Below are 23,564 nucleotides of genomic sequence, written 5' to 3'. Positions count from 1 at the left end.
TGAGAAACAACACAAAGCAATACATGCCTTGAACAGATGGAGCTGTTTGGGATAAATCAGGCTTTCAAAGAGAGTGGGGTTTCAGAACCATCGCGATTGGGCCATAATATCACATGACTTTTAACGACGGTACAGTACTACCTAATATCCAGCTGATGGCAGCAATTTCCAGCACAGCTATCACGAGAATGGAGACTGCGACAGTGTAGTGGTCCAGCAGCTGAAACATGTAGACCCCGCCCTGTGGGTGCAAGTGAGCTAGTCAGGGAAGTGCAAGCCATTACAAGGGAAACTTGCAACCAGGTGTATAATATTATTATAGTTTCGGTTATTATAATTATAATTATTTCACTTTTTTACTTAGTCACTTTGGTACATTTCTCGAATTATCTTTCAGTTTATTTATTTATATCTGCCCTAATCTGGCCCTAATCTAGCCCCTAATCTGGCCCTAATCTAGCCCTAATCTGGCCCTAATCTGACCCTAATCTGGCCCTAATCTGGCCCTAATCTTGGATGGAGTAAGAGGAGGATCACATAGAGTCACTACAAGCCAGGAAGTGTATGAGCTACCTGGAAAACACAGGGCAGGCCCACCAGGAAGCTGGGTAAACACACCAAAAGCACCACGACCTCCTTTTGTCTCAGAGCTGGGGGCAGCTTCGGACCAACCCCGTCCATCACCGTGGTGACCAGCAGCTCTAAGTGGGCAAACTGCAGGAAGCAGAGACTTGAGCAAACGAGTGGTTTGTTTGTGTGTGTCACCTGACTGTTTGTTTACGTGAGTGTGTGTCACCTGACTGTTTGTTTACGTGAGTGTGTGTTTTACCTGACTGTTTGTTTACATGAGTGTGTGTGTTACCTGACTGTTTGTTTACGTGAGTGTGTGTTACCTCAATGTTTGTTTACGTGAGTGTGTGTTACCTGACTGTTTGTTTGCGTGAGTGTGTGTTTTACCTGACTGTTTGTTTACGTGAGTGTGTGTTACCTGACTGTTTGTTTACGTGAGTGTGTGTCACCTGACTGTTTGTTTACGTGAGTGTGTGTTACCTGACTGTTTGTTTGCGTGAGTGTGTGTTTTACCTGACTGTTTGTTTACGTGAGTGTGTGTTACCTGACTGTTTGTTTACGTGAGTGTGTGTCACCTGACTGTTTGTTTACGTGAGTGTGTGTCAGGTCACCTGACTGTTTGTTTACGTGAGTGTGTGTTACCTGACTGTTTGTTTACGTGAGTGTGTGTTTTACCTGACTGTTTGTTTACGTGAGTGTGTGTTACCTGACTGTTTGTTTACGTGAGTGTGTGTCAGGTCACCTGACTGTTTGTTTACATCAGTGTGTGTCACCTGACTGTTTGTTTACGTGAGTGTGTGTTACCTGACTGTTTGTTTACGTGAGTGTGTGTGTTACCTGACTGTTTGTTTACGTGAGTGTGTGTTACCTGACTGTTTGTTTACGTGAGTGTATGTTACCTCACTGTTTGTTTACGTGAGTGTGTGTGTTACCTGACTGTCCAATCCCAGGCAGAGCAGCATGAGGAAGAAGAGAAAAGCCCATAGCTGGGGAACGGGCAGGGTGGCCAAGATCTCAGGATAAACCACAAACGCAAGGCCTGGCCCTGGAGAGAGAGAGAGAGAGAGAGACAGTTCATATGTGACCCCAAAATTCATCCGCTGATTTCAGTGAGAGATAGACAGTTAATATGTGACCCCAAAATTCATCCTCTGACTTCAGTGAGAGTTAGACAGTTAATATGTGACCCCAAAATTCATCCTCTGATTTCAGAGAGAGTTAGACAGTTAATATGTGACCCCAAAATTCATCTGCTGATTTCAGTGAGTGTTAGACAGTTAATATGTGACCCCAAAATTCATCCTCTGACTTCAGTGAGTGTTAGACAGTTAATATGTGACCCCAAAATTCATCCTCTGACTTCAGTGAGAGTTAGACAGTTAATATGTGACCCCAAAATTCATCCGCTGATTTCAGTGAGAGTTAGACAGTTAATATGTGACCCCAAAATTCATCCTCTGACTTCAGTGAGAGTTAGGCAGTTAATATGTGACCCCAAAATTCATCCGCTGACTTCAGTGAGAGTTAGACAGTTAATATGTGACCCCAAAATGTATCCCCTGATTTCAGTGACAGAGTTAGACAGTTAATATGTGACCCCAAAATTCATCCGCTGATTTCAGTGAGTGTTAAAACACAAGTGAATGAATAGACATACCTGTAGCTATCTCTACCAAATGATGGCTCGACGACTGATGTTATAAAACTGTTGCGTTTATTAAACTGTATGAAACACATTACCGTGAACACCGTAAGAGCGGGAGTGGCGCAGGAGGTAGAGAAGTCGTTTAGTAATCAGAAGGTTGCTAAGTTCGATTCCCTGTCGAAGTGTCCTTGAGCAAAACACTGAATCCCTATTTGCTCCTGATGTGCAGTGTGCCATCAATGTAAAATGTGTATACATTGTAAGTTGCACATATGTAAGTCGCTTTGGATAAAAGCGTCTGCTAAATGACTAAATGTAAGAGCTTGTCATCTCTTTTAGTAGAGTAGCAAACCTTGAACTGTTAAGAGAACTAACTCACAGTGCCTTTTCAGCGGGCAACCCTTTTCACCTCTCAACATCCACGTCACAGGTCACATTAACGAAATAAAAGTCTTTCGTTTTAACAAAATACAATTCTTAGTATCTAAAATGAAAAGGGTCCTTTACACCAAATTTAACATACAAAATATACAATTTCACACTGGATAAACAGGGTCATCTACAATACCCATCCGTTTTATGCATCACAAATTACCTTCAACAGCAAGATCCTCTATGGTGACACTGCGTATGTGAGCCATGTATCCAAGCGCAGAAAAGACCACGAACCCGGAGAACACACTGGTGGCTGAGTTGGCCACGATCACGACGAGAGCATCTCTAAAGAGGAGAGGATTGATTACATCACACACTGCTGACTAGGGATGGGTATCGTTTGGTTTTTATCCGATACCGGTACATAACCGATACTTTTAAAACGATACCGGTGCCGGAACCGATACTTTTATAAAAAATAAAAAAATGTTTACGATTGACAACATTTAAGAAAGGCTTTATTGCCAAATATATGAACTGTTTAAAATAGATTATATATATAAATAAATACAAAACACCTTTTAACTTAAAACTTAAATAATATATGAACTGTTAACAAAAGTTTAGACTATACTTAAATAAATACAAATAAATACAAAACACACACACACACACTCTGTACACACACTACAGCTTCAATACTTCAGCAATTCTTTTGTTCAATTCAATTTTTTTTCTTCAAATTGAACAATATATTAACTGTTTAAAGTATATTATAAATATAAATACATACAAAACACTTGGCTTCAAACTTTTTAACTTCAAACTATGAACATTATATTAACTGTAAACAACAGTTTATAGTATACTTAAATAAATATAAATAAATACAAAAAACAGCTTCAAACTTCTTTTGCAAAAATATGAGCATATTTGCCTTTGGAGTCAAAAATGTATTATTTTGTTTGCATTTATTTCATGAAATTTCACCATTTTATGATTTGTTTATACCTATCTTTTCTATCTTGTTTATAGTTAATCTTGTTACTTGAACACACTGAGTACGAGAAAATGTGTACTGCCCCTTTAAGAGACTACCGTAGGTTAAGTATAGCTGTCATCTCCGTTTATTTTTTCAGTCTTCGGTTGCTGATCTGCCGTTGACTCTTTGCCTTCTCTCCACTCTTTTCACGCAATTGTTTTGTTGCATTTGCTGCACGTCGCGATGTTTGAATATTTTGGTGCGAAATACAGCCACACTTTTGACCGTTTACCTTTCGGTATTTTCTCTGTTAAAAGGTTGATGGCTAGTTCTGTTTGTGCTTGCTCTGTGAAATGCTGCATGCTCTTCACTGTCATAAGACTGTTGCTATGAAAACACCAATGAGCGTGAGCGACACAGGACAAAGTTTACATTGGGAGCTGGGGCAGTTTTACATGTGCCCCGCGGAATCTGCCTAGCAACCGTTTTCAATTGGCTCAGGCACCGAAATGAAGCACCGAAATCTGCGTTGCATTTCAGTCCGGGTAGGTACCGGTTGTATTGGAACCGGTTCCATATTGGTACCGGTTCTCGGTACCCAACCCTACTGCTGACTCTATCTAATTGCTATTTCCTATTTTACCTCTATTCACTGGCATCACTTCTATCTAAACTTTAAGCTCTGAATATGTTTTATCTTTTTCCCCCATAGCAATGTGTTTAATTACTTATGCTTATAAATGGCAAATAAATCTAACAAAAAGACATTTGTCAGGTGAAAATCCATATTTCCCAATCAACATTAGTCTACTTCTTGAGCCCTTTTACAACCTGAGAAAGTTGTTGTTGTTGTTGTTGTTGTAGCTGGCCATGGAGAACAAAACAAAATGGGCAAAATATAGTTTTTCAGTCTTGCAGCTAACAGTAAAGTCTTAAAGCATCTTTGTTTTTGTCAACAAAACTCGCTAGTTTTGATCAAAAACCTGTATGTCCCTGCTGTTTTTTTACAACCTGAGGATGTTGTTGTTGAAGTTGTTGTAGCTGGCCATTGAGATCATGACTCCAAACCCCACACCGATGGAGAAGAAGATTTGTGAAAGGGCATCGATCCAGACCTGAGAGAGGGGGAAGGGTGCAGTTGAATGGTTAAGGGTTAATAACCATAATTCAGACACTGCAGAAGAGGACTGCTTGGTTAGTGGTTTTATTGCAAAATTACATTTTCCTAAGAATATCGATTATGATTGACAGTGACACACGTTTGTGTTGGTGTGTGTGTGTGTGTGAGGTCCTTACCTGGACCTCATTCATGTGTGTGATGGTGTGTGTGTGTGTGTGTGTGTGTGAGGTCCTCACCTGGACCTCATTCATGTGTGTGTTGGTGTGTGTGTGTGTGTGTGTGTGTGAGGTCCTCACCTGGACCTCATTCATGTGTGTGTTGGTGTGTGTGTGTGTGTGAGGTCCTCACCTGGACCTCATTCATGTGTGTGTTGGTGTGTGTGTGTGTGAGGTCCTTACCTGGACCTCATTCATGTGTGTGTGTGTGTGTGTGTGTGTGTGTGTGTGTGAGGTCCTCACCTGGACCTCATTCATGTGTGTGTGTGTGTGTGTGTGTGTGTTGGTGTGTGTGTGTGAGGTCCTCACCTGGACCTCATTCATGTGTGTGTTGGTGTGTGTGTGTGTGTGTGTGTGTGAGGTCCTCACCTGGACCTCATTCATGTGTGTGTTGGTGTGTGTGTGTGTGTGAGGTCCTCACCTGGACCTCATTCATGTGTGTGTTGGTGTGTGTGTGTGTGAGGTCCTTACCTGGACCTCATTCATGTGTGTGTGTGTGTGTGTGTGTGTGTGTGTGTGTGTGTGTGAGGTCCTCACCTGGACCTCATTCATGTGTGTGTGTGTGTGTGTGTGTGTGTTGGTGTGTGTGTGTGAGGTCCTCACCTGGACCTCATTCATGTGTGTGTGTGTGTGTGTGTGTGTGTGTGTGAGGTCCTCACCTGGACCTCATTCATGTGTGTGTGTGTGAGGTCCTCACCTGGACCTCATTCATGTGTGTGTGTGTGTGTTGGTGTGTGTGTGTGTGTGTGTGTGTGTGTGTGTGTGTGTAAGGTCCTCACCTGGACCTCTTTCAGTTTGTGCCATTTAGGCGTGAGGAAGAAGAGGATGCCGTCTGTGGCCCCCGGCAGTCTGGTGGTAAACACCAGAAGGATGAAGAGGATGGCGTAGGGAAACAGCGCCGTGAAATACACTACCTGTAGGGGAGGGACACAGCTCAGTGAAGTAGGCTACACCTCTGGAGGACGGAGAGGGTGTATTCCACACAGCTGTTGCCATGACAGATGGCACAGAGTTGTGGGCTGTGGTTCATGGTACATGGTGACATTCTATTATGGAACACATGCTACACAGGGTTGCTACAGTAGAATCTTTCTAATTCTATGAATGTTTCAATCAATCAATCAATCAATTTGTTTAGAGAGGGACAGTGTACATTCATGAACATTAAAATGTAAATGCACCCAATTATAGCCAAAAGGCTAGTTTCCATTGGCAGTCCCCCTGCCAGAGTGAAAAAGGCTATACAACCTAAAAAAGGCATTAACGTATATATCAAACAGAACATTGACAATAAATACAAAATAAATAAATAAATAAGATACAATAAAATAAAATACAATCCCAATATACAAGTTCTACTGCTTACCCACTAGTGATCACATTTTTGGTTATTTATCAACCATGTTTTGAGATTTTGTATTACTTTTATTTGGTTTGATTGCTCTTTCTGGGTCGTTCTACCTGCCTTGCTGCAACTCACTAGCCTGGATACCAGACCGAACTTAGCCCCGCCCACAACATTTGAAGTCGGGAAGTTCGGTCTGGCATTACTCCATTGGGGAGAAATTATTTTCGGACAGAAATTGCCGGACCAATCAAATTGTCAAGGCGGGCTTTATACGATGATGGACAGATCATCAACAGTAACGTAATCAAGCACGTCACCAACACACAAGTTGAATTCGTTTTCAACAAACATGGCTGCCGCTGGAGAGCTGAAATGTATAGATTCGAGTCCATTTAGACATTGACAGTGCATTCATTTTGAAAGAGGAACAGAGAAACGCGATCAAGGCATTTGTCAATCGAAAATATGTTTTTGCCTTCCTTCCTACGGGATCCGGTAAAAGTTTAATTTATCAGCTGGCCCTGGTCACATACTAAGTTGTTCTGATTGGTTGTAGGTAACCAATTGAGCGAAGAGGCATTTTTTCTCCTGGTTCGGTTGAAACACGCCCCATAATCACAGCCCAATGGAGCGATATCAGACTCATATTCTGACTAGAATAATGAGTATGACATCGTCAGGCTAGCAACTCACTGCTGACAGATGAGAAAGACGAGAACAGGAAGACAGGAAATCATGGACATACCTTGCCAGTGAATTTGACCCCTTTGAAGATACTGAAGTACTCTATCGCCCAGGCAAGAATAAGGCAAGCAAACAGTTCCCAGCGTATGCTGCCCATGTCTTCAAGACCTGTGCTGATTTCCAGGAGCCTGTAGCTACACACAACATACAAAACTTTACTTTACTTTACTTTACAAAACTTTACAGTCCGTTTCAAACCATCAACCTTAAGAGAGACTCTAGAGTGAATGATTCTCTGATTTAATTATTTTTACTTTTATGTAATTTTTTTTTTTTATACTTAATTTCTGAGTTGTTTAATGTGTTTTGTTTATTTATTTTGTCTGTTTTGTTTTGTTATGGTTTGTTTATTTATTGTTGTATGTATTATGTAGCCTCAATCAGGGCATTGCTGCAAAAGAGCCCAGTGCTCAGTCAATTCTCCCTGAATAAACAATGATGATGATGAGTACTTACTTAAAAAACTGCTGGCTGGCTGACTGTTGGAACGTGTCATTGACAGTAAACTGAACAGAACAGTTTTCTAGAACGTTCCACGTGTTGTTGCATGACTGCCACGGCAGAGGAGAGCTGAAGGAGCTGAAGAAGTAGAAGAGGATCCAGCTCATGAGGGTGTTGAAGTAGCCAATCAGGATGAAGGAGACCACCACAGTGCCCATTCCAATTCCTATGATACACACACACACACACACACACACACACACACACACACACACACAGACAGACACACAGAAAGACACACACACACACACACACACACACACACACACAAACACACACACGCACACACGCACGCACGCACGCACGCACGCGCGCACACACACACACACACACACACACACACACACACACACACACACACACACACACACACACACACACACACACACACACACACACACACACACACACAGTGGAGAGACTGAAGTATGGGTGAATAGATGGATGGATGAATGAATATCTTACCTTTGAGCAATGGGCATATTTTCTTAAAAGCTTGAGCAGGCCCACACTGTGTGAACTGGCCGACGGTGAACTCCATCAGCAACAGTGGCAGTGCACAGAGAAACAGCATGATGACATACGGGATGAAGAATGCACCTGGGGAAAACACACACACACACATACACACACACACACACACATGCACACACACACACACACACACACACACAGAACACACCAACGTTTTTTAAATCTATTTCACTTGTGTTAGTGCAGAAGTCACTTTTTAAAAACACTTGAAACACACACACATGCACACACACACACACACACACACAGGCGTTACACCACATCGGTAGACCACGTGAACTAGACTAGACTGCTGTGGTCATTCATACAAAATGCACTCAATGACCGCTTCTTCTGAAATATACTGTATGAGTACCTCTCTGTCAATGTTCACCACACACACAACTCTGCACAGGCGCACACACACACACACACACACACACACACACACACACACACACACACACACACACAACACAACACAACTCTGCACAGGCGCACACACACACACACACACACACACAACAACTCTGCACAGCCAGGGCAAACTCTGCTCTGTTCAGATCGGTTCACTTTGAGTTCAAAACCTGACAAAATGTAAATCACTGTAGTAGATGAAAATATGCTCTATTTTGACAGACAGAAACGATATGCTTGAAATAAAACCGATTATTCAGATTTTAGTTGAAAATTTCTTTCGTTTTTTGGCAGCCTTGTTACCATCTATACAGAAGTGGTCATATTTGCATTGTCATCACATGCATATAGGTCAAATACAGACACAGTACCAGTCAAAAGTTTGGACACACCTTCTCATTTTTTGCGAAGTGTTTCCTTTACTTTTATTATTTTCTACATGGTAGTTTTTTGTTTAGTACATCATTCCATATGTGTTCTTTCGTAGTTAAAATGTCTTCAGTATTAATCTACAATGTAGAAAATAATAAAAGTAATGAAAAAAATTAAAGGTGTGTCCAAACTTTTGACTGGTACTGTATATATAGATGTAGTATTACTGATGTTAGTCATGGGCTCTCAATGAGAGAAAGTGACCCAGGAATGCAACTTTACCACATGCATTAGTGTGATCTACGGTAGATTTACCACCCGCAATAGTGTGATTTACCACACGCAACAGTGCGATCTACAGTAGATTTACCACACGCAATAGTGTGATCTACAGTAGATTTACCACACGCAATAGTGCAAACTACGGTAGATTTACCACACGCAATAGTGTGATCTACGGTAGATTTACCACACGCAATAGTGTGATCTACAGTAGATTTACCACACGCAATAGTGTGATCTACAGTAGATTTACCACACGCAATAGTGTGATCTACGGTAGATTTACCACACGCAATAGTGTGATCTACGGTAAATTTACCGCACGCAATAGTGTGATTTACCACACGCAATAGTGCGATCTACGGTAGATTTACCACACGCAATAGTGCGATCTACTGTAGATTTAACACACGCAATAGTGCGATCTATGGGTGAAGGCTGATAGTTTTCTAATGAGTAAAAAGGATGAAATCCTTGTGCGAGTTTGACATTTTTGTTTTAAAAAAAGATGGACTTGTTGGTAAAGTTTGTTTGTTGATAAAATAAAGTTTGTTTGTTGGTAAAGTAAAGTTTGCAGGTTACAGGTTACTTGTGCCACTATAAGTAGAATACTCAGACAGTATATTCAAAGACTATAAACCTTGTAGTTTGATGCTTGTTATTCATCAGTAAGCTTAGGTTAAGACGACCAAAGATGTACCAAGGATAAATTACCTATTCGTTTGAGAATAAGAGATAGGTGAATACTGGCCTGACAAATGAATAATGCGGAGCTAACCAGGCACCAAAAAAAGACATGTGTTTTGTTAATGGCTAACATTGTTCCCTAAATTGAAGTGTTCCCCTTCCTTCTCCTCCTGGGCACTGCTTGTAAGTCCTAGTACAACAATACTCTATGTACAAGTTATTTTTTTAGTACATTGTACTTTGATTGCCAAAGCAGTCTTGCTGGGACAGAGCATTTACGTTAGTTATTATTTCTGTTACTGTACTGAAAATGAAAAGTAGTTTGCAGACTTGTTCTACCAGAAAGACTCAGAAGCAGAGTGTAAGTAAAAAAATGTTAATGTTATGTTGTGTTATGTTAAATGTAAATGTTAACTAACAATTCAGTAGAAATGTAAAGAGTCTTTGATGTAGACCCTGTCGACAGCCCTCAGTGTTCTATAGTTTACCACACAAATAGTACCATAGAGCATATGGCAGTCTTCTCTTCATGAAGAGTGCATTACAAATAAAATAAATTATTATTATTATTATTATTCTATAGTTTACCACACAAATAGTACCATAGAGCATATAGCAGTGTTCTATAGTTTACCACATAAATAGTACCATGTTTTGTGTACATGAGCACAAGTGCACACACACACACACACACACACACACACACACACACACACACACACACACACACACACACACACACACACACACTTACACACACACGTTTACACGTGTATAACGCGTGTTTTTCCTCCTCAGCAGCGCGTTCTTACCTCCCCCATTCCTGTAGCACAGGTAAGGAAACCTCCAGACGTTCCCCAGGCCCACGGCATAGCCGATGGACGCCAGAACAAACTCCAGACGGCTGCTCCAGGTGCCTCTCTGCTGCTGTCTGAGACCGTCTCTCTGGTCTTGGCACGAGTCCATGTTGGCGATGTGTGTGTATGGTCTTTACATTAAGTGTGCAGAGAGAATGCAGGAGAACCACACGTTGACACTGCCTGTCTGTCTGGCTATCTATCAGGTTAAGCTGTGGTGAAAGCTGTGGTGAAAGCTGTGGTGAAATGTGGATCTGAATCTTCTGAAGACTGAGATGTCCCCTGGGAGCATTCCTTCGGTGACTCTTTAGTTTAGGGAACATATGTTAACCATTACTGTAACACATAACTGATATGGATCTTTTTTTTTTTTTGCAGTGCAACACTAATCTACGCAAAAATTATATAATATATTATAATATATGCATTTTGTTTATATGCAATGCTTCAGGGCGTTGTCCATTGTATTTTGAGTGACAACGTAGTCTTGCTGTGAGAGAGCGTTTGGGCTATAATTTGGGGTGAAGTACGAAGTGTTCTGGTGGTCATAAAGCTTTTTTGTATGGAAGGTTACCTGCATTGCTCAGATGTGTTTGTAAAGCGTAAAGCTTTGAACAGTGAACATGGTTTGTGCCAAATGAGTTCATGTCGTGGAACACAGTTGATTGCTCCACGGCTGCATGCACTAACATGAATACAATTTACTAGAAGCAAATTAAAATGCAATATAAGTGTGTTTTATTCATAAAACCTGGAAGCATGTTTTGTGTACATGAGAACATAAGCATAAAAGTGCACACACACACACTCACACACACACACACACTCACGAGTACAACGCGTGTTTCTCTTCATCAGCAGTACCTCCTTACGTGCTCCACCACTGTGACACAGGTAGGGAAGTTTATTTTATATTTTGATTGACGAAGTAGTCCTCCAGGAGAGAGCATTTGCGATTCCAATTAGACTGAAATGTTTTCTTTTTTATGGCACTACTTTTTTATGTTTTTTCTTCTTTATTGATCAGTTACGTGCTTCATGGATTAAGCTACGTCCTTTGTTTATTTACTAAGCGTTTGTCTTCCCCCTCTCTTCTTGTCTCCTCCCTCTCTTCTTGTGTAGTCCCCGATGACTAGACTCACACAGGCACGTACAGTATTTCTGTCTCTCTTCGCTGTGCAAGAAACAAAAATAGACCTGTAATACTTTTACTCATACTTATTCTGAGGCCATGCCTTTAACTCATACTCAATCTATACTATACTATATAAATACTCATTCTATACTATACTATATAAATAAAGTTTTATTATTATTATTATTATTATTCTCATTCTGAGGCCATGCCTTTTACTCATTCTCATTCTGCTTGTCACAGGATTCCAGTTCAGTCCTAAAAAAGGCTTTTCATTACATTTCTCTTACCGTGACATAGGCATGATTAGAACATGATTCGAACATGATTCGAACTACAGACACAGAATGCATAGACATGATTAGAACTACAGACACAGAATGCATAGACATGATTAGAACTACAGACACAGAATGCATAGACATGATTATAACTACAGACACAGAATGCATAGACATGATTAGAACTGCAGACACAGAATGCATAGACATGATTAGAACTACAGACACAGAATGCATAGACATGATTATAACTACAGACACAGAATGCATAGACATGATTAGAACTGCAGACACAGAATGCATAGACATGATTAGAACATGATTATAACTACAGACACAGAATGCACAGACATGATTATAACTACAGACACAGAATGCATAGACATGATTATAACTGCAGACACAGAATGCATAGACATGATTATAACTGCAGACACAGAATGCATAGACATGATTATAACTGCAGACACAGAATGCACAGACATGATTATAACTACAGAGACAGAATGCAGAGACATGATTAGAACATGATTAGGACTACAGACACAGAATGCATAGACATGATTAGAACATGATTATAACTACAGAGACATGATGATTAGACATGATTAGAACATGATTAGGACTACAGACACAGAATGCATAGACATGATTAGAACATGATTATAACTACAGACACAGAATGCATAGACATGATTAGAACATGATTATAACTACAGACACAGAATGCATAGACATGATTAGAACTACAGAGACATGATTAGACATGATTATAACTACAGACACAGAATGCATAGACATGATTAGAACTACAGAGACATGATTAGACATGATTATAACTACAGACACAGAATGTATAGACATGATTAGAACTACAGAGACATGATTAGACATGATTATAACTACAGACACAGAATGTATAGACATGATTAGAACTACAGAGACATGATTAGACATGATTATAACTACAGACACAGAATGTATAGACATGATTATAACTACAGAGACATGATTAGACATGATTATAACTACAGACACAGAATGTATAGACATGATTATAACTACAGAGACATGATTAGAACGTCCTCAGAACCTTCTTCCCCTCACTGCATCTTTAGGCGAAGAATGAAAATGACATTCAGACAAACTTGTGTGAATGACTGAAACAGGAAGTGGGCCCAAGCCACCCAGATAGACACTGCTGCATACTCCTCTCCCTACCAGTGTTCACAGAGCTAGCTCCCCCTGCAGGCCGCAGACCATACCTACCATCATCAGTCTCTCACACAGACGGTATAGTATGCTGTTTGAAATGGGGGGTTTTCTTTCCTTGTTAGAGGAATTGGATTTTCTGTGTGTGACTGAGACTTGAGGGGGCTTAAAATGCTGTCCGATCTTTTTTTTTTTTTTTTAAAGATTTGTTTTGGGGCTTTTTGCCTTTAATGAGATAGGACAGTGAAGGTTTGGACAGGAAATGATATGGAGAGAAGAGGTGGGGAATGGGATCGGGAAATGACAGCGGGTCGGATTCGAACCCGTGTCCCCGTGGGCATTCAAGCCCGTATATGGTCGGGGCTACTGCTTGCGCCACAGTGCCCCCCTAAAATGCTGTCCGATCTTAATGCTGTCCACCAGATGACCCTTTGCTTTTAGTTCACCCAGATCAACTGGCCGTGGCGGAGGTCTTGCAGCTGTTTTTGAAAAAAAAAGTGCATTGACATGCTGTTAATAATCTGCCACTTCCTACACTAGCTTTGAACTCCACTAGCTTGTGAGCGTTGCTCTGTTGGACTCTGGACCATGTGTCTGTGCTTTGGTGTGTCCAGGCCTCCCAGAGCTCAAAGGATCTTCACTCCCTGAAGAGTTCGCTGACCTCCTGGGCGCTCTCGTACGACTGCGGACAGGATTTCTAATCATTGGACATTTGAACGTTCACGTTCAGTACTATCGGTCACTGCTCTCACGCACGAACATGGGCATACCCTAGACTTAGTGTTGTCACATGGTTTTACTGTGTGTGTGTGTGTGTGTGTGTGTCAGTGTGTGTGTGTGTGTGTGTGTGTGTGTGTGTGCGTGGGTGTGTGTGTGTGTGTCTGTGTGTGTGTGTCTGTGTGTGTGTGTGTGTGTGTGTGTCTGTGTGTGTGTGTGTGTGTGTGTGTGTGTGTCTGTGTGTGTGTGTGTGTGTGTGTGTTCTTGAAGAATTGGACACCTATTCCTATTCCTATACCTGCCGGATCTCTACAGCTCACCATCAGACACTAACACCCCTAGTGTTGGGTAGCAGGTAAGGATCTCTACAGCTCACCATCAGACACTAACACCCCTAGTGTTGGGTAGCAGATAAGGATCTCTCCAGCCCATCATCAGACACTAACACCTCTAGCGTTGGGTAGCAGGTAAGGATCTCTCCAGCTCACCATCAGACACTAACACCTCTAGCGTTGGGTAGCAGATAAGGATCTCTCCAGCCCATCATCAGACACTAACACCTCTAGCGTTGGGTAGCAGGTAAGGATCTCTCCAGCTCACCATCAGACACCTGCCCCCTAGTGTTGGGTAGCAGAGAAGGATCTCTACAGCTCACCATCAAACACTAACACCTCTAGTGTTGGGTAGCAGATAAGGAACTCTCTACAACCAGCTTTTCATGGGCTTCTGTTAACCCAGGTTCCCAGTCTAAACTTCCACCCAGACGACGATGAGCTAGTTGCCTGTTCACTCACTTTGAACTCAACAACCTTTCAATCATTTTGAACCTCTTTGTTGAGAATGCACACCACCCCCATCCCCACTCCAGTCCATGGTTTGGAGTGGAGTGGGGGCGACACTGGTACAGGAGGTAGAGAAGTCGTTCAGTAATCAGAAGGTTGCTAGTTCGATTTCCTGTCAAAGCGTCCTTGAGCAAGACACCTAATTTCTCCTGATGTGCAGTGTGCCATCAGTGTAAATGTAAAATGTGTATACATCCTTGTAAGTTGCTTTGGATAAAAGCGTCTCCTAATTGTAAATGGAGTGTTGTGTCTTAACTGATAAATACTGATGCAAAGAAAAGGACTGAAATGCTGAAATTTCATAAATATTTATTCCATATCAATCAACAAAAAATGAACTACTTTCACAGCAGTGGTCAACAGCACTTAATAAAATAAAACGTTCAAATAATAATCAGAATAATTGTTTAGTTTTGTTTGAGGCCACATTTTGAAACACAAAACATTTACAAGTAGTACTGTAAGTACTTGGCATTAAAAACAATGGCGATACAATATTTTAAGACACTTGGTGTTTTTTGAAGTGTTTTTTTTTCTTTTCTCTTTCGTTTTGATAAGACCGAGGCTCCGTGACAGTCTAAACAGCACTTACTGACTCACACACGACACCACTGCTAAGAGGACCTCAGAGAAGACAGGGGTGGGTGCAAACAGAACAGGCTGAACAGTCAAACAAAAGAGAGAAAGACAACAGAAGATAGAAAAAAAAAAAAAAAAAAAAAAGACAATTTATATTTTTTTATAATTTGCTTAATTAACTCTGTGACCAAGAGTCTTCTTCTGCTCATGCCAGTCACTGCGGGGATAGAGCTCATAAATAACAAGTACAGTTCATCTGCAAAAATATTCCCATATTTTTTTTACCTTTTTAAATCCCGTCCCTTTTTTTCGGACTGCTACTAGTGTTCAAAGATTTTGTACAAAGAGAGGTGGAATTGTGAATGAATGATGAACAGAGAGAGAGGAGGAGTGTGAGAAAGGGAGGGAGAAAAAGACACAGACAGAAAGGGGTAGGAGGAGTGGACTAGACAGGTCAAAGAATAGTTCTGTCTTCTGTCCACAAGATGGCGCTTCTGTGCCAAACGCCACAGAAAAGAGGACACCTCTATCCTGTACACACTGCCTTGCAGATCCAAAGCAAGCATGCTAACCCTTTAGCTGACAATACCAAGAGACCCAAACAGCCCTGTAGGCGGTGTGTTCAGTCTAGACAGCTAGCTCTAAACGTGTTTTTGTTTACGGATATAAAAGTATGGCTAAGGCTGAGCAGACGGCCACGTCTGCGTCTCCGTGACGACCTGGCACACTGTCTCCACAAGGCCTGAGGTCCCCACTTTATCTCCGGTGTCCTTGTCATGGTCTACTTCAGTGGTTCTCAAACTTTTTGTCCGGGGACCCCATAAAATCCATTTGCCAAGTCTCGCGACCCCCAACACATTTTGACAGGATATTATAGGTCTAAATTCAGTTTCATCTTGAATGATGAGACTGCTTGCTGAGAAAATATTAGTTTTCATTATCCATCCTGATGTAGAAAACACCATTTCTGATAGACTATACAGCATGTCAAAGCCTAATATGTTGACGCACAGGGCAGCAAGATCATTTCGCGACCCCCAAAAAACGTTTGGCGACCCCACTTGGGATCCCGACCCCTAGTTTGAGAACCACTGGTCTACTTAACTACGTGATCAGTAATCGCATGTACTTCCCATGATAACCATACTACTAACTACCATACATCCCACTAAGCATCACACTACACTAAAAACCCAAGTTACTCTTGTGATAGCTGATGTGCTAACATGAGAAGTACACTGCACTTATCATTCAATAATGTATTAAGTACACAGTACTGAAGGACAATTCAGCCAAAGTGAGACCAGCCTGTCTCCCTGAGAGGGCTGACCAGACATCATCCGCTAGTGTGGAGGTCAAAGGTGAAGGAGGTCAAAGGTGAAGGAGTTCAAAGGTCAAGGAGTTCAAAGGTCAAGGAGTTCGCTAAAGTCTCTCAGCTGAGAGAGGGTTCTAAGTCTAGCGCTAAATATCCAGCTCACCATCTAATGACTGCACCAATGTGCAGAGGCATGCAGGTGTTCGTGTTTGTGAAGCCCTTGGCAGGTGTTTGTTGTGAAGCCTATGTCAGGTGTTTGTGAAGCCTATGTCAGGTGTTTGTGAAGCCTATGTCAGGTGTTTGTGAAGTGTTTTTTAAGCCTATGTCAGGTGTTTGTAAAGTGTTTGTTAAGCTTATGTCAAGTGTTTGTTAAGCATATGTCAGGTGTTTGTGAAGCCTATGACAGGTGTTTGTGAAGTGTTTGTTAAGCTTATGTCAGGTGTTTGTGAAGCCTATGTCAGGTGTTTGTGAAGCCTATGTCAGGTGTTTGTGAAGTGTTTGTGAAGCCTACGTCAGGTGTTTGTTAAGCTTATGTCAGGTGTTTGTGAAGTGTTTGTGAAGCCTACGTCAGGTGTTTGTTAAGCTTATGTCAGGTGTTTGTGAAGCCTATGTCAGGTGTTTGTGAAGCCTATGTCAGGTGTTTGTGAAGCCTATGTCAAGTGTTTGTTAAGCTTATGTCAGGTGTTTGTGAAGCCTATGTCAGGTGTTTGTGAAGCTTATGTCAGGTGTTTGTGAAGCTTATGTCAGGTGATTGTAAAGCCTATGTCTTGACTTGTAGAGGGGCAACGCGTGAGAGTTTCGGGTCACGTTTCATGTAGAGGTTTGTAGAGGAGCTTGTGTCATTACACTGACCTGGACATTGATTTTTTTTGCTGTTGATAAATCCTTTTCTGAATTAGAATCATGATTTACTGACTGGTAGAAAATGGGAGTCGGGGTCAACTAGAGGCTGTAAGAAAGTGGCACTTGAGAGACTCACTGGCCCGGACTTCCTGATACCACACACACCGATATATAGACGCAACACTACAGAAGGTGATGGAGAGATGGAGAGAACAAGAAGGAGTGAGAGAGAGAGAGAAAGAGAGAGAGAAAGAGAGAGAGAGAGAGAGAGAGACAGAGAGAGGATAGTGTCCAAAACAGTGAGACATGAACAGCATAGAAACATCATACATTTACAGATATTACATACATATATTTATATTTATATATATATATATATATAAATATATATTATATATATTTATATATATAATATGTGTGTGTTTTATATGTGTAATATCATCTACAAATACGACCTATAAAGATATATATGATTTTTGTCCACACGTGCGCACCCACCTATTCAGATGCTCACAACCCAATATGCATATATTATATTTTATTCTCACTTACACAGAAAGTATCACATAATATACAACAAATATATGTATTTATATATGTATTCCTTTAAAAAAAAAAAAAGAGAAAATATAAAAAAAAGATACAACCAAAACAGGACACTCGGGGTTAAAGTCGTGTTTTTTGTCATCGTGCCTTGGGTGCGTCAATTTACATTCATGTTTGGTCTCCAAGGAAACCGTAAACATTTACTTCTGTTGTTTGTTTGTTTATGTTTATCTTGGCTGATGTCTGTAAACCAAACCTATCTAGCCACTGTGATTGGGGGCCACACTAAGAGGTTGCGGACCTACAGTATATGGTGGTGATATGGTGATCACCTTCCCTTATTCGAGCCTAAATGCTTGACTGATTCTCCTCCCCGCTCTCTCTTAGGAAAGGAGATAATGGCGACCCACAATTCCTTGTGGCAGAAACATCGAACAATCAGTACGACCCGCGTCAATAACATCCGCCGTTGCATAATCACGTGGCCTAGAGCAAGTGCAGTGGGATTCTCCTAGCACTGCGGATGTCTTTCCCAGGTCCTTGTGAATTCTCCTTCACATCTTTCTTTGACCTCTTTGACGTTTTCCATCAAGGTCAAGGAAAAATAGTTAGGAAAAGACACAGGATGTATTTTTGGACTACCTGACCACAACCTTAGTCCTCCTCACGAGGACTTTTCCTACTCCTGATAAAGTCTTGGTTCAAACAGAGAGGCACATTCACGTATGTCTATCTTTAAACTTCTCTTTTCTTTAAACTTCTCTTCTCTATAAACTTATCTTCTCTTTAAACGTCTCTTCTCTATAACCTTCACTTCTCTTTAAACTTCTTTTCTCACTAAACCTTCTTTAAACTTCTCTTCTCTATAACCTTCTCTTCTCTCTAAACTTCTCTTCTCTTTAAACTTCTCCTCAGACTGCTACAAGTCCTTAGGTCTAGTCTGGGTTAGGTTTTAGTCTTAATCCCTATCTCAGGTCTGACTGTATTTAATATGGGGACTGGGACACACACGCACACACACACACACACACACACACACACACACACACACACACACACACACACGCACAGAGAGAGAGAGAGAGAGAGAGATAGAACATACATACAAGAACACACACCCATGCACACATACACAGAAGCAAACTCACCCACACACACAGACCAACACACACACACACACACACAACGAACACGCACACCACCCGATTGATTCTACTGCATTTGACATCCCACGACACACACCACATCCACATCTGAAGCCATGAGGCTGCCACAGCGGCTGATACAGGCAAACAACTGAAATGAAACGGACAGGAAATAAACAAACAAACAAAAATCGCCAAACAACTTGGAGAGAGGGGATGCCATGGGAGAGGTGCATTGTGGGATTGTCATCACTTTAGATCCAGGATGTCCTCCTCGAAGGATGTGGCCAAGGGGTTGGTCAGGGGCGGGCTTGACTCCTGTGGCCCAGCCTCTGAGCCGGTGGAGCAGTGAAGCTGGACATCTGATTCGCCGTCCACAAGCTCCGCCCTAAGGATACAACATCCAAACATGGCTCATGACAAGGTTTCATGTGTGTGTGTGTGTGTTTGTGTGTGTGTGTGTGTGTGTGGTGTGAGTGTGTGTGTGGTGTGGTGTGTGTGTGGTGTGTGTTTATGTGTGTGTGTTTATATGTTTGTGTATGAATACATAATGTGTGTTTACAATGAGGAGGGTGTGTGTGCTCATGAATATATAATGTGTTCTCTTCTGCTCTTCCTCTCAGTGGGTTTCTTGCTGTGTGTGTGTGTGTGTGTGTGTGTGTGTGTGTGTGTGTGTGTGTGTGTGTGTGTGTGTGTGTGGTGTGTGTGTGTGTGTGTGTGTGTGTGTGTGGTGTGTGTGTGTGATGTGTGTGTGTAGGTGTGTGTGTGTGTGTGTGTGTGTGATGTGTGTGTGTGTAGGTGTGTGTGTGTGTGTGTGTGTTTCTGTGTGTGTGTGTGTTTGTGTGTGTGTGTCTGTGTTTGTTTGTGTGAGTGTGTGTGTGTGTGTGTGTGTGTGTGTGTTGTGTGTGTGTGTGGTGTGAGTGTGTGTGTGTGTGTGTGTGTGTGTGTGTGTGTGTGTGTGTGCGTGTGTGTGTGTGTGTGTGTGTGTGTGTGTGTGTGTGTGTGTGAGTGTCTGTGTGTGTGTATCTGTGAGTGTGTGTGTGTGTGTGTGACTGACCGCTCGCTAGTACAGCTGCCTGTTCTCTTCGGCTCGTCCTCAGTGGGTTTCTTGCTGATCTTCCTCTGCTTCACTGAACTGCTCTCAGACTTACTGCTGGGCTCCTCCTTCAGACCTGAGACACACACACACACACACACACACACACACACACACACACACACACACACACACACGCGCATACACACACACACACACACACACACACACACACACACACCGCACGCACGCACGCGCACACACATACACACACACACACACACACACACACACACACATACACACACACCACACACACAAACACACACAAACACACACACACACCACACACACACCACACACACACACACACACACACACGCATACAAACAGAAACAGAACCCCATTCACACATCAAGATAAAGACAATCTATAAATGTACACTCATGCTTCACAAACACTTGCTTTCACGCCTGAAAATGTTCCGAAATTGCTTATAGTATCGCAACGGACTGAGAGCGAGTGAGTGTGTGTGTGTGTGTGTCTGTGTTCCCAAATATATGTGTGTGTATGCATATTGATGTGTGTATGCGTGTTGATGTGTGTGTGTGACTATGATTGTGTGCATTCACTGACAACTGATAATGTGTACATTCACTCATCATCTAGTCTGCCTGCCTGTCTGCCTGTCTGCCTGTCTGTCTGTCTGTCTGTCTGCCTGCCTGCCTGCCTGCCTGTCTGTCTGCCTGTCTGTGTCTGTCTGTCTGTCTGCCTGCCTGTCTGTCTGTCTGTATGCCTGTCTGTGTCTGTCTGTGTCTGTCTGCCTGTCTGTCTGTCTGTCTGTCTGTCTGTCTGTCTGTCTGTCTGTCTGTCTGTGCCTTACCCAGGAGCTCCTTGCGTGTGCGGCTGGCGATCTCTTTGATCTCCATGCGGGACAGAGACAGGGAGGGCGTGGAAGGGATGATGGGGGCGGGGTTTATCACACTGGCGGCCGGATGGGTCACCACCTTATTGACCAATGGGGACTTGAGGGGCCTTTCAATGCTCCGCCCCACCAAGTTACTCAAGGGGATCTTGTAGATGTGTTTGGATTGGGCCTCACCTGAGAGAGAGAGAGAGAGAGAGAGAGAGAGAGAGAGAGAGGGAGAGAGAGAGAGAGAGAGGGAGGGAGAGAGAGAGTGAGGGAGAGAGAGGGAGGGAGGGAGGGAGAGACGGAAAGGGACAGAGAGAGAGAGAGGGAGGGAGGGAGAGAGAGAGAGGCAGAGAGGGAGAGAGTGAGGGAGGGAGAGGTAGAGAGAGAGGGAGAAAGAAGAGAGAGGTAGGGAAAAGAGAGAGGGAGAGAGAGAGAGAAGGAGAAAGAGGGGAAGAATGAAGGGCCAATGGAGAGAGAGCAGATCAAAGATAAAAAAGAGAGAGAATGTAAGCAACCAAGACAACAAGGGCTGAGAGCGAGAGATGAGAAAAACAGACGTATGTAAACATGTCAAAGAGAAGACTGTACATTTTTTTAGTGGTTGTGGCCTGTGAACTCAGGATCTATCAGGTGTTCAGTCCGCTGATTGGTGTTTACCATAAGGCCATGTGTACGCTCAGAAATGAACACACACACACACACACACACACTAGACAATTCACAGGTATGCATTCAGACCCAGTATGTAAGCCTGAGTTCAACTCTATTAAACGCTCCATCGTGTGTGTTGGCTGAAGATTTCTGATCGGCCACCAGGGGGCAGACTAGCTCCTCTTCTGCTGTTGCTTGCTCCCAGTGACACATGCCACAGAATGCTATTATGGGGTTAGTGTGTGTGTATGAGTGTGCGTGTGTGTGTGTGTGTGTGTGTGTGTGTGTGTGTGTGTGTGTGTGTGTGTGCTTGGTGTGTGTGTGTGTGTGTGTATGAGTGTGTGTGTGTGTGTGTGTGTGTGTGTGTGTGTGTGTGTATGAGTGTGTGAGTGTGTGTGCTTGATGTGTGTGTGTATAGATAGATGGATACTTTATTAATCCCGAGGGAAATTTAGGAATTGAGTATGAGTGTGTGTGAGAGTCTGCACTCAACAACTGCTAAAACCCCAAAACATGTGACATCCAATCAGATAGAAAATATCCACATCAAAACACACAGACAGACTTGTTCAAACTGGAGAAAAATTTAAGATAAATTATAAATGACAAAGGCAAAGAGATTAAATGAAACTGATCTGCTAGACAATCATGCATTCCTTTGGATTAATAGATCACACAGACACACAGCACACACATATCACACACACACACATTTCTGCACGGGAGGATAGCAAGCCTCACTAACTCACAGCTCTGATCAGAAGAGTGGGACAGCTCAGTGACATGAAATCACACACACACACACACACACACACACACACACACACAGCACTGTCTATGGGCTTGTCACCCTTAAGGATTTAAGATTATAATTACAAATCACTGTGCTGGTGTGCGTGTGCGCGCATGCGTGTGTGTGTGTGTGTGTGTGTGTGTGTGTGTGTGTGTGTGTGCGTGAGGGAAGAATGGCAAGGGTAAAATGAGACATGCCCACAGTTTTCTCTCCTCGTGCAGAAATGGACGTGATTGGCTGTTCAGGGGGGGAGGGCGGATGGGTGATTTTATCACTCTCCCCAACTGTTTTAATGCCCATCTGTCTGGACACACACACACACACACACACACACACACACACACACACACACACACACACAGACGGACTGGACAGGCTGAAGAGGTGCTTTGACAAAAGTATCCATGGTGACGGAACGATCAGGAACTCATGCTGCATCAAGAGTGGCCCTCCTACTTAAACCCCGTCTCTCTCTTCCCCTCCTTTTCTACTCTCTCTCTTCCTCTCCTCCCCATCTCTCTCTTCCCCTCCCTCCTAATCTCTCATCTCTCTCTTCCCCTCCCTCCTAATCTCTCATCTCTCTCTTCCTCTCCTCCCCATCTCTCTCTTCCCCTCCCTCCTAATCTCTCATCTCTCTCTTCCTCTCCTCCCCTGTCTCTCTCTTCCCCTCCTTTTCTACTCTCTCTCTTCCTCTCCTCCCATCTCTCTCTTCCCCTCCCTCCTAATCTCTCATCTCTCTCTTCCTCTCCTCCCCATCTCTCTCTTCCCCTCCCTCCTAATCTCTCTCTTCCTCATCTCTCTCTTCCCCTCCTTTTCTACTCTCTCACCTCCCCATTCTTCTCCTTTTATTCTCTCTCTATCTCTCCATCTCTTACACTGGCATCATGTAGAACTCTTACTCCCTCTCTCTCCCCCTCTTTCTCTCTCT

General features: G+C 42.6%; 2 protein-coding genes and 2 long non-coding RNA genes across 4 annotated transcripts in view; 1 reads left to right on the top strand and 3 right to left on the bottom strand.

The window, feature by feature from the left end:
• Positions 1 to 104: 104 nt before the first annotated feature.
• LOC105898504 (sodium- and chloride-dependent GABA transporter ine-like) lies at positions 105 to 11,142 on the bottom strand. The gene is made up of 10 exons (XM_031578468.2): positions 10,584 to 11,142; positions 7,966 to 8,100; positions 7,456 to 7,666; positions 7,001 to 7,133; positions 5,687 to 5,821; positions 4,584 to 4,687; positions 2,811 to 2,935; positions 1,503 to 1,615; positions 574 to 714; positions 105 to 241 (listed from the first exon to the last, which is right to left on the bottom strand). The coding sequence occupies exons 1-10, from the start codon at positions 10,735 to 10,737 to the stop codon at positions 110 to 112; spliced, it is 1,383 nt and encodes a 460-aa protein (XP_031434328.2). The 5' UTR covers positions 10,738 to 11,142; the 3' UTR covers positions 105 to 109.
• A 5,767-nt stretch (positions 11,143 to 16,909) lies between these two features.
• Positions 16,910 to 17,352, top strand: LOC122133354. Its single transcript, XR_006152708.1, has 3 exons — positions 16,910 to 17,148; positions 17,193 to 17,247; positions 17,303 to 17,352. It is a non-coding gene; the product is annotated as an uncharacterized LOC122133354 (long non-coding RNA).
• Positions 17,353 to 18,310: 958 nt separating this feature from the next.
• Positions 18,311 to 19,157, bottom strand: LOC122133355. The gene is made up of 2 exons (XR_006152709.1): positions 18,969 to 19,157; positions 18,311 to 18,906 (listed from the first exon to the last, which is right to left on the bottom strand). It is a non-coding gene; the product is annotated as an uncharacterized LOC122133355 (long non-coding RNA).
• A 111-nt stretch (positions 19,158 to 19,268) lies between these two features.
• The window catches only part of garnl3 (GTPase activating Rap/RanGAP domain like 3), a 130,970-nt gene continuing 126,674 nt past the window's right edge, over positions 19,269 to 23,564 (bottom strand). Inside the window, exons 31-33 of the mRNA XM_042709461.1 lie at positions 21,163 to 21,381; positions 20,301 to 20,415; positions 19,269 to 19,631 (exon numbers count right to left, since the gene is read on the bottom strand). Coding sequence (XP_042565395.1) covers positions 19,493 to 19,631; positions 20,301 to 20,415; positions 21,163 to 21,381 — 473 coding nt within the window. The 3' untranslated portion in view covers positions 19,269 to 19,492. The remainder of the gene's footprint in view (positions 19,632 to 20,300; positions 20,416 to 21,162; positions 21,382 to 23,564) is intronic.

The sequence above is a fragment of the Clupea harengus genome, chromosome 12, assembly GCF_900700415.2.
Source record: "Clupea harengus chromosome 12, Ch_v2.0.2, whole genome shotgun sequence".
NCBI classification, from domain to species: Eukaryota; Metazoa; Chordata; class Actinopteri; order Clupeiformes; family Clupeidae; genus Clupea; species Clupea harengus.
Note: the sequence above shows the minus strand (reverse complement) of the source record. Positions and strands in the feature narration are given on the sequence as shown.

Coding starts and splice junctions, on each gene's coding strand:
- LOC105898504 (XM_031578468.2), bottom strand. CDS start 10,737: ATGGACTCGTGCCAAGACCAGAGAGACGGTCTCAGACAGCAGCAGAGA. Junction 4,688..5,686: donor ACAAACTGAAAGAGGTCCAG/GTGAGGACCTTA, acceptor CCCCTCTCTCAG/GTCTGGATCGATGCCCTTTC. Junction 242..573: donor GCCTGCCCTGTGTTTTCCAG/GTAGCTCATACA, acceptor TTGCACCCACAG/GGCGGGGTCTACATGTTTCA.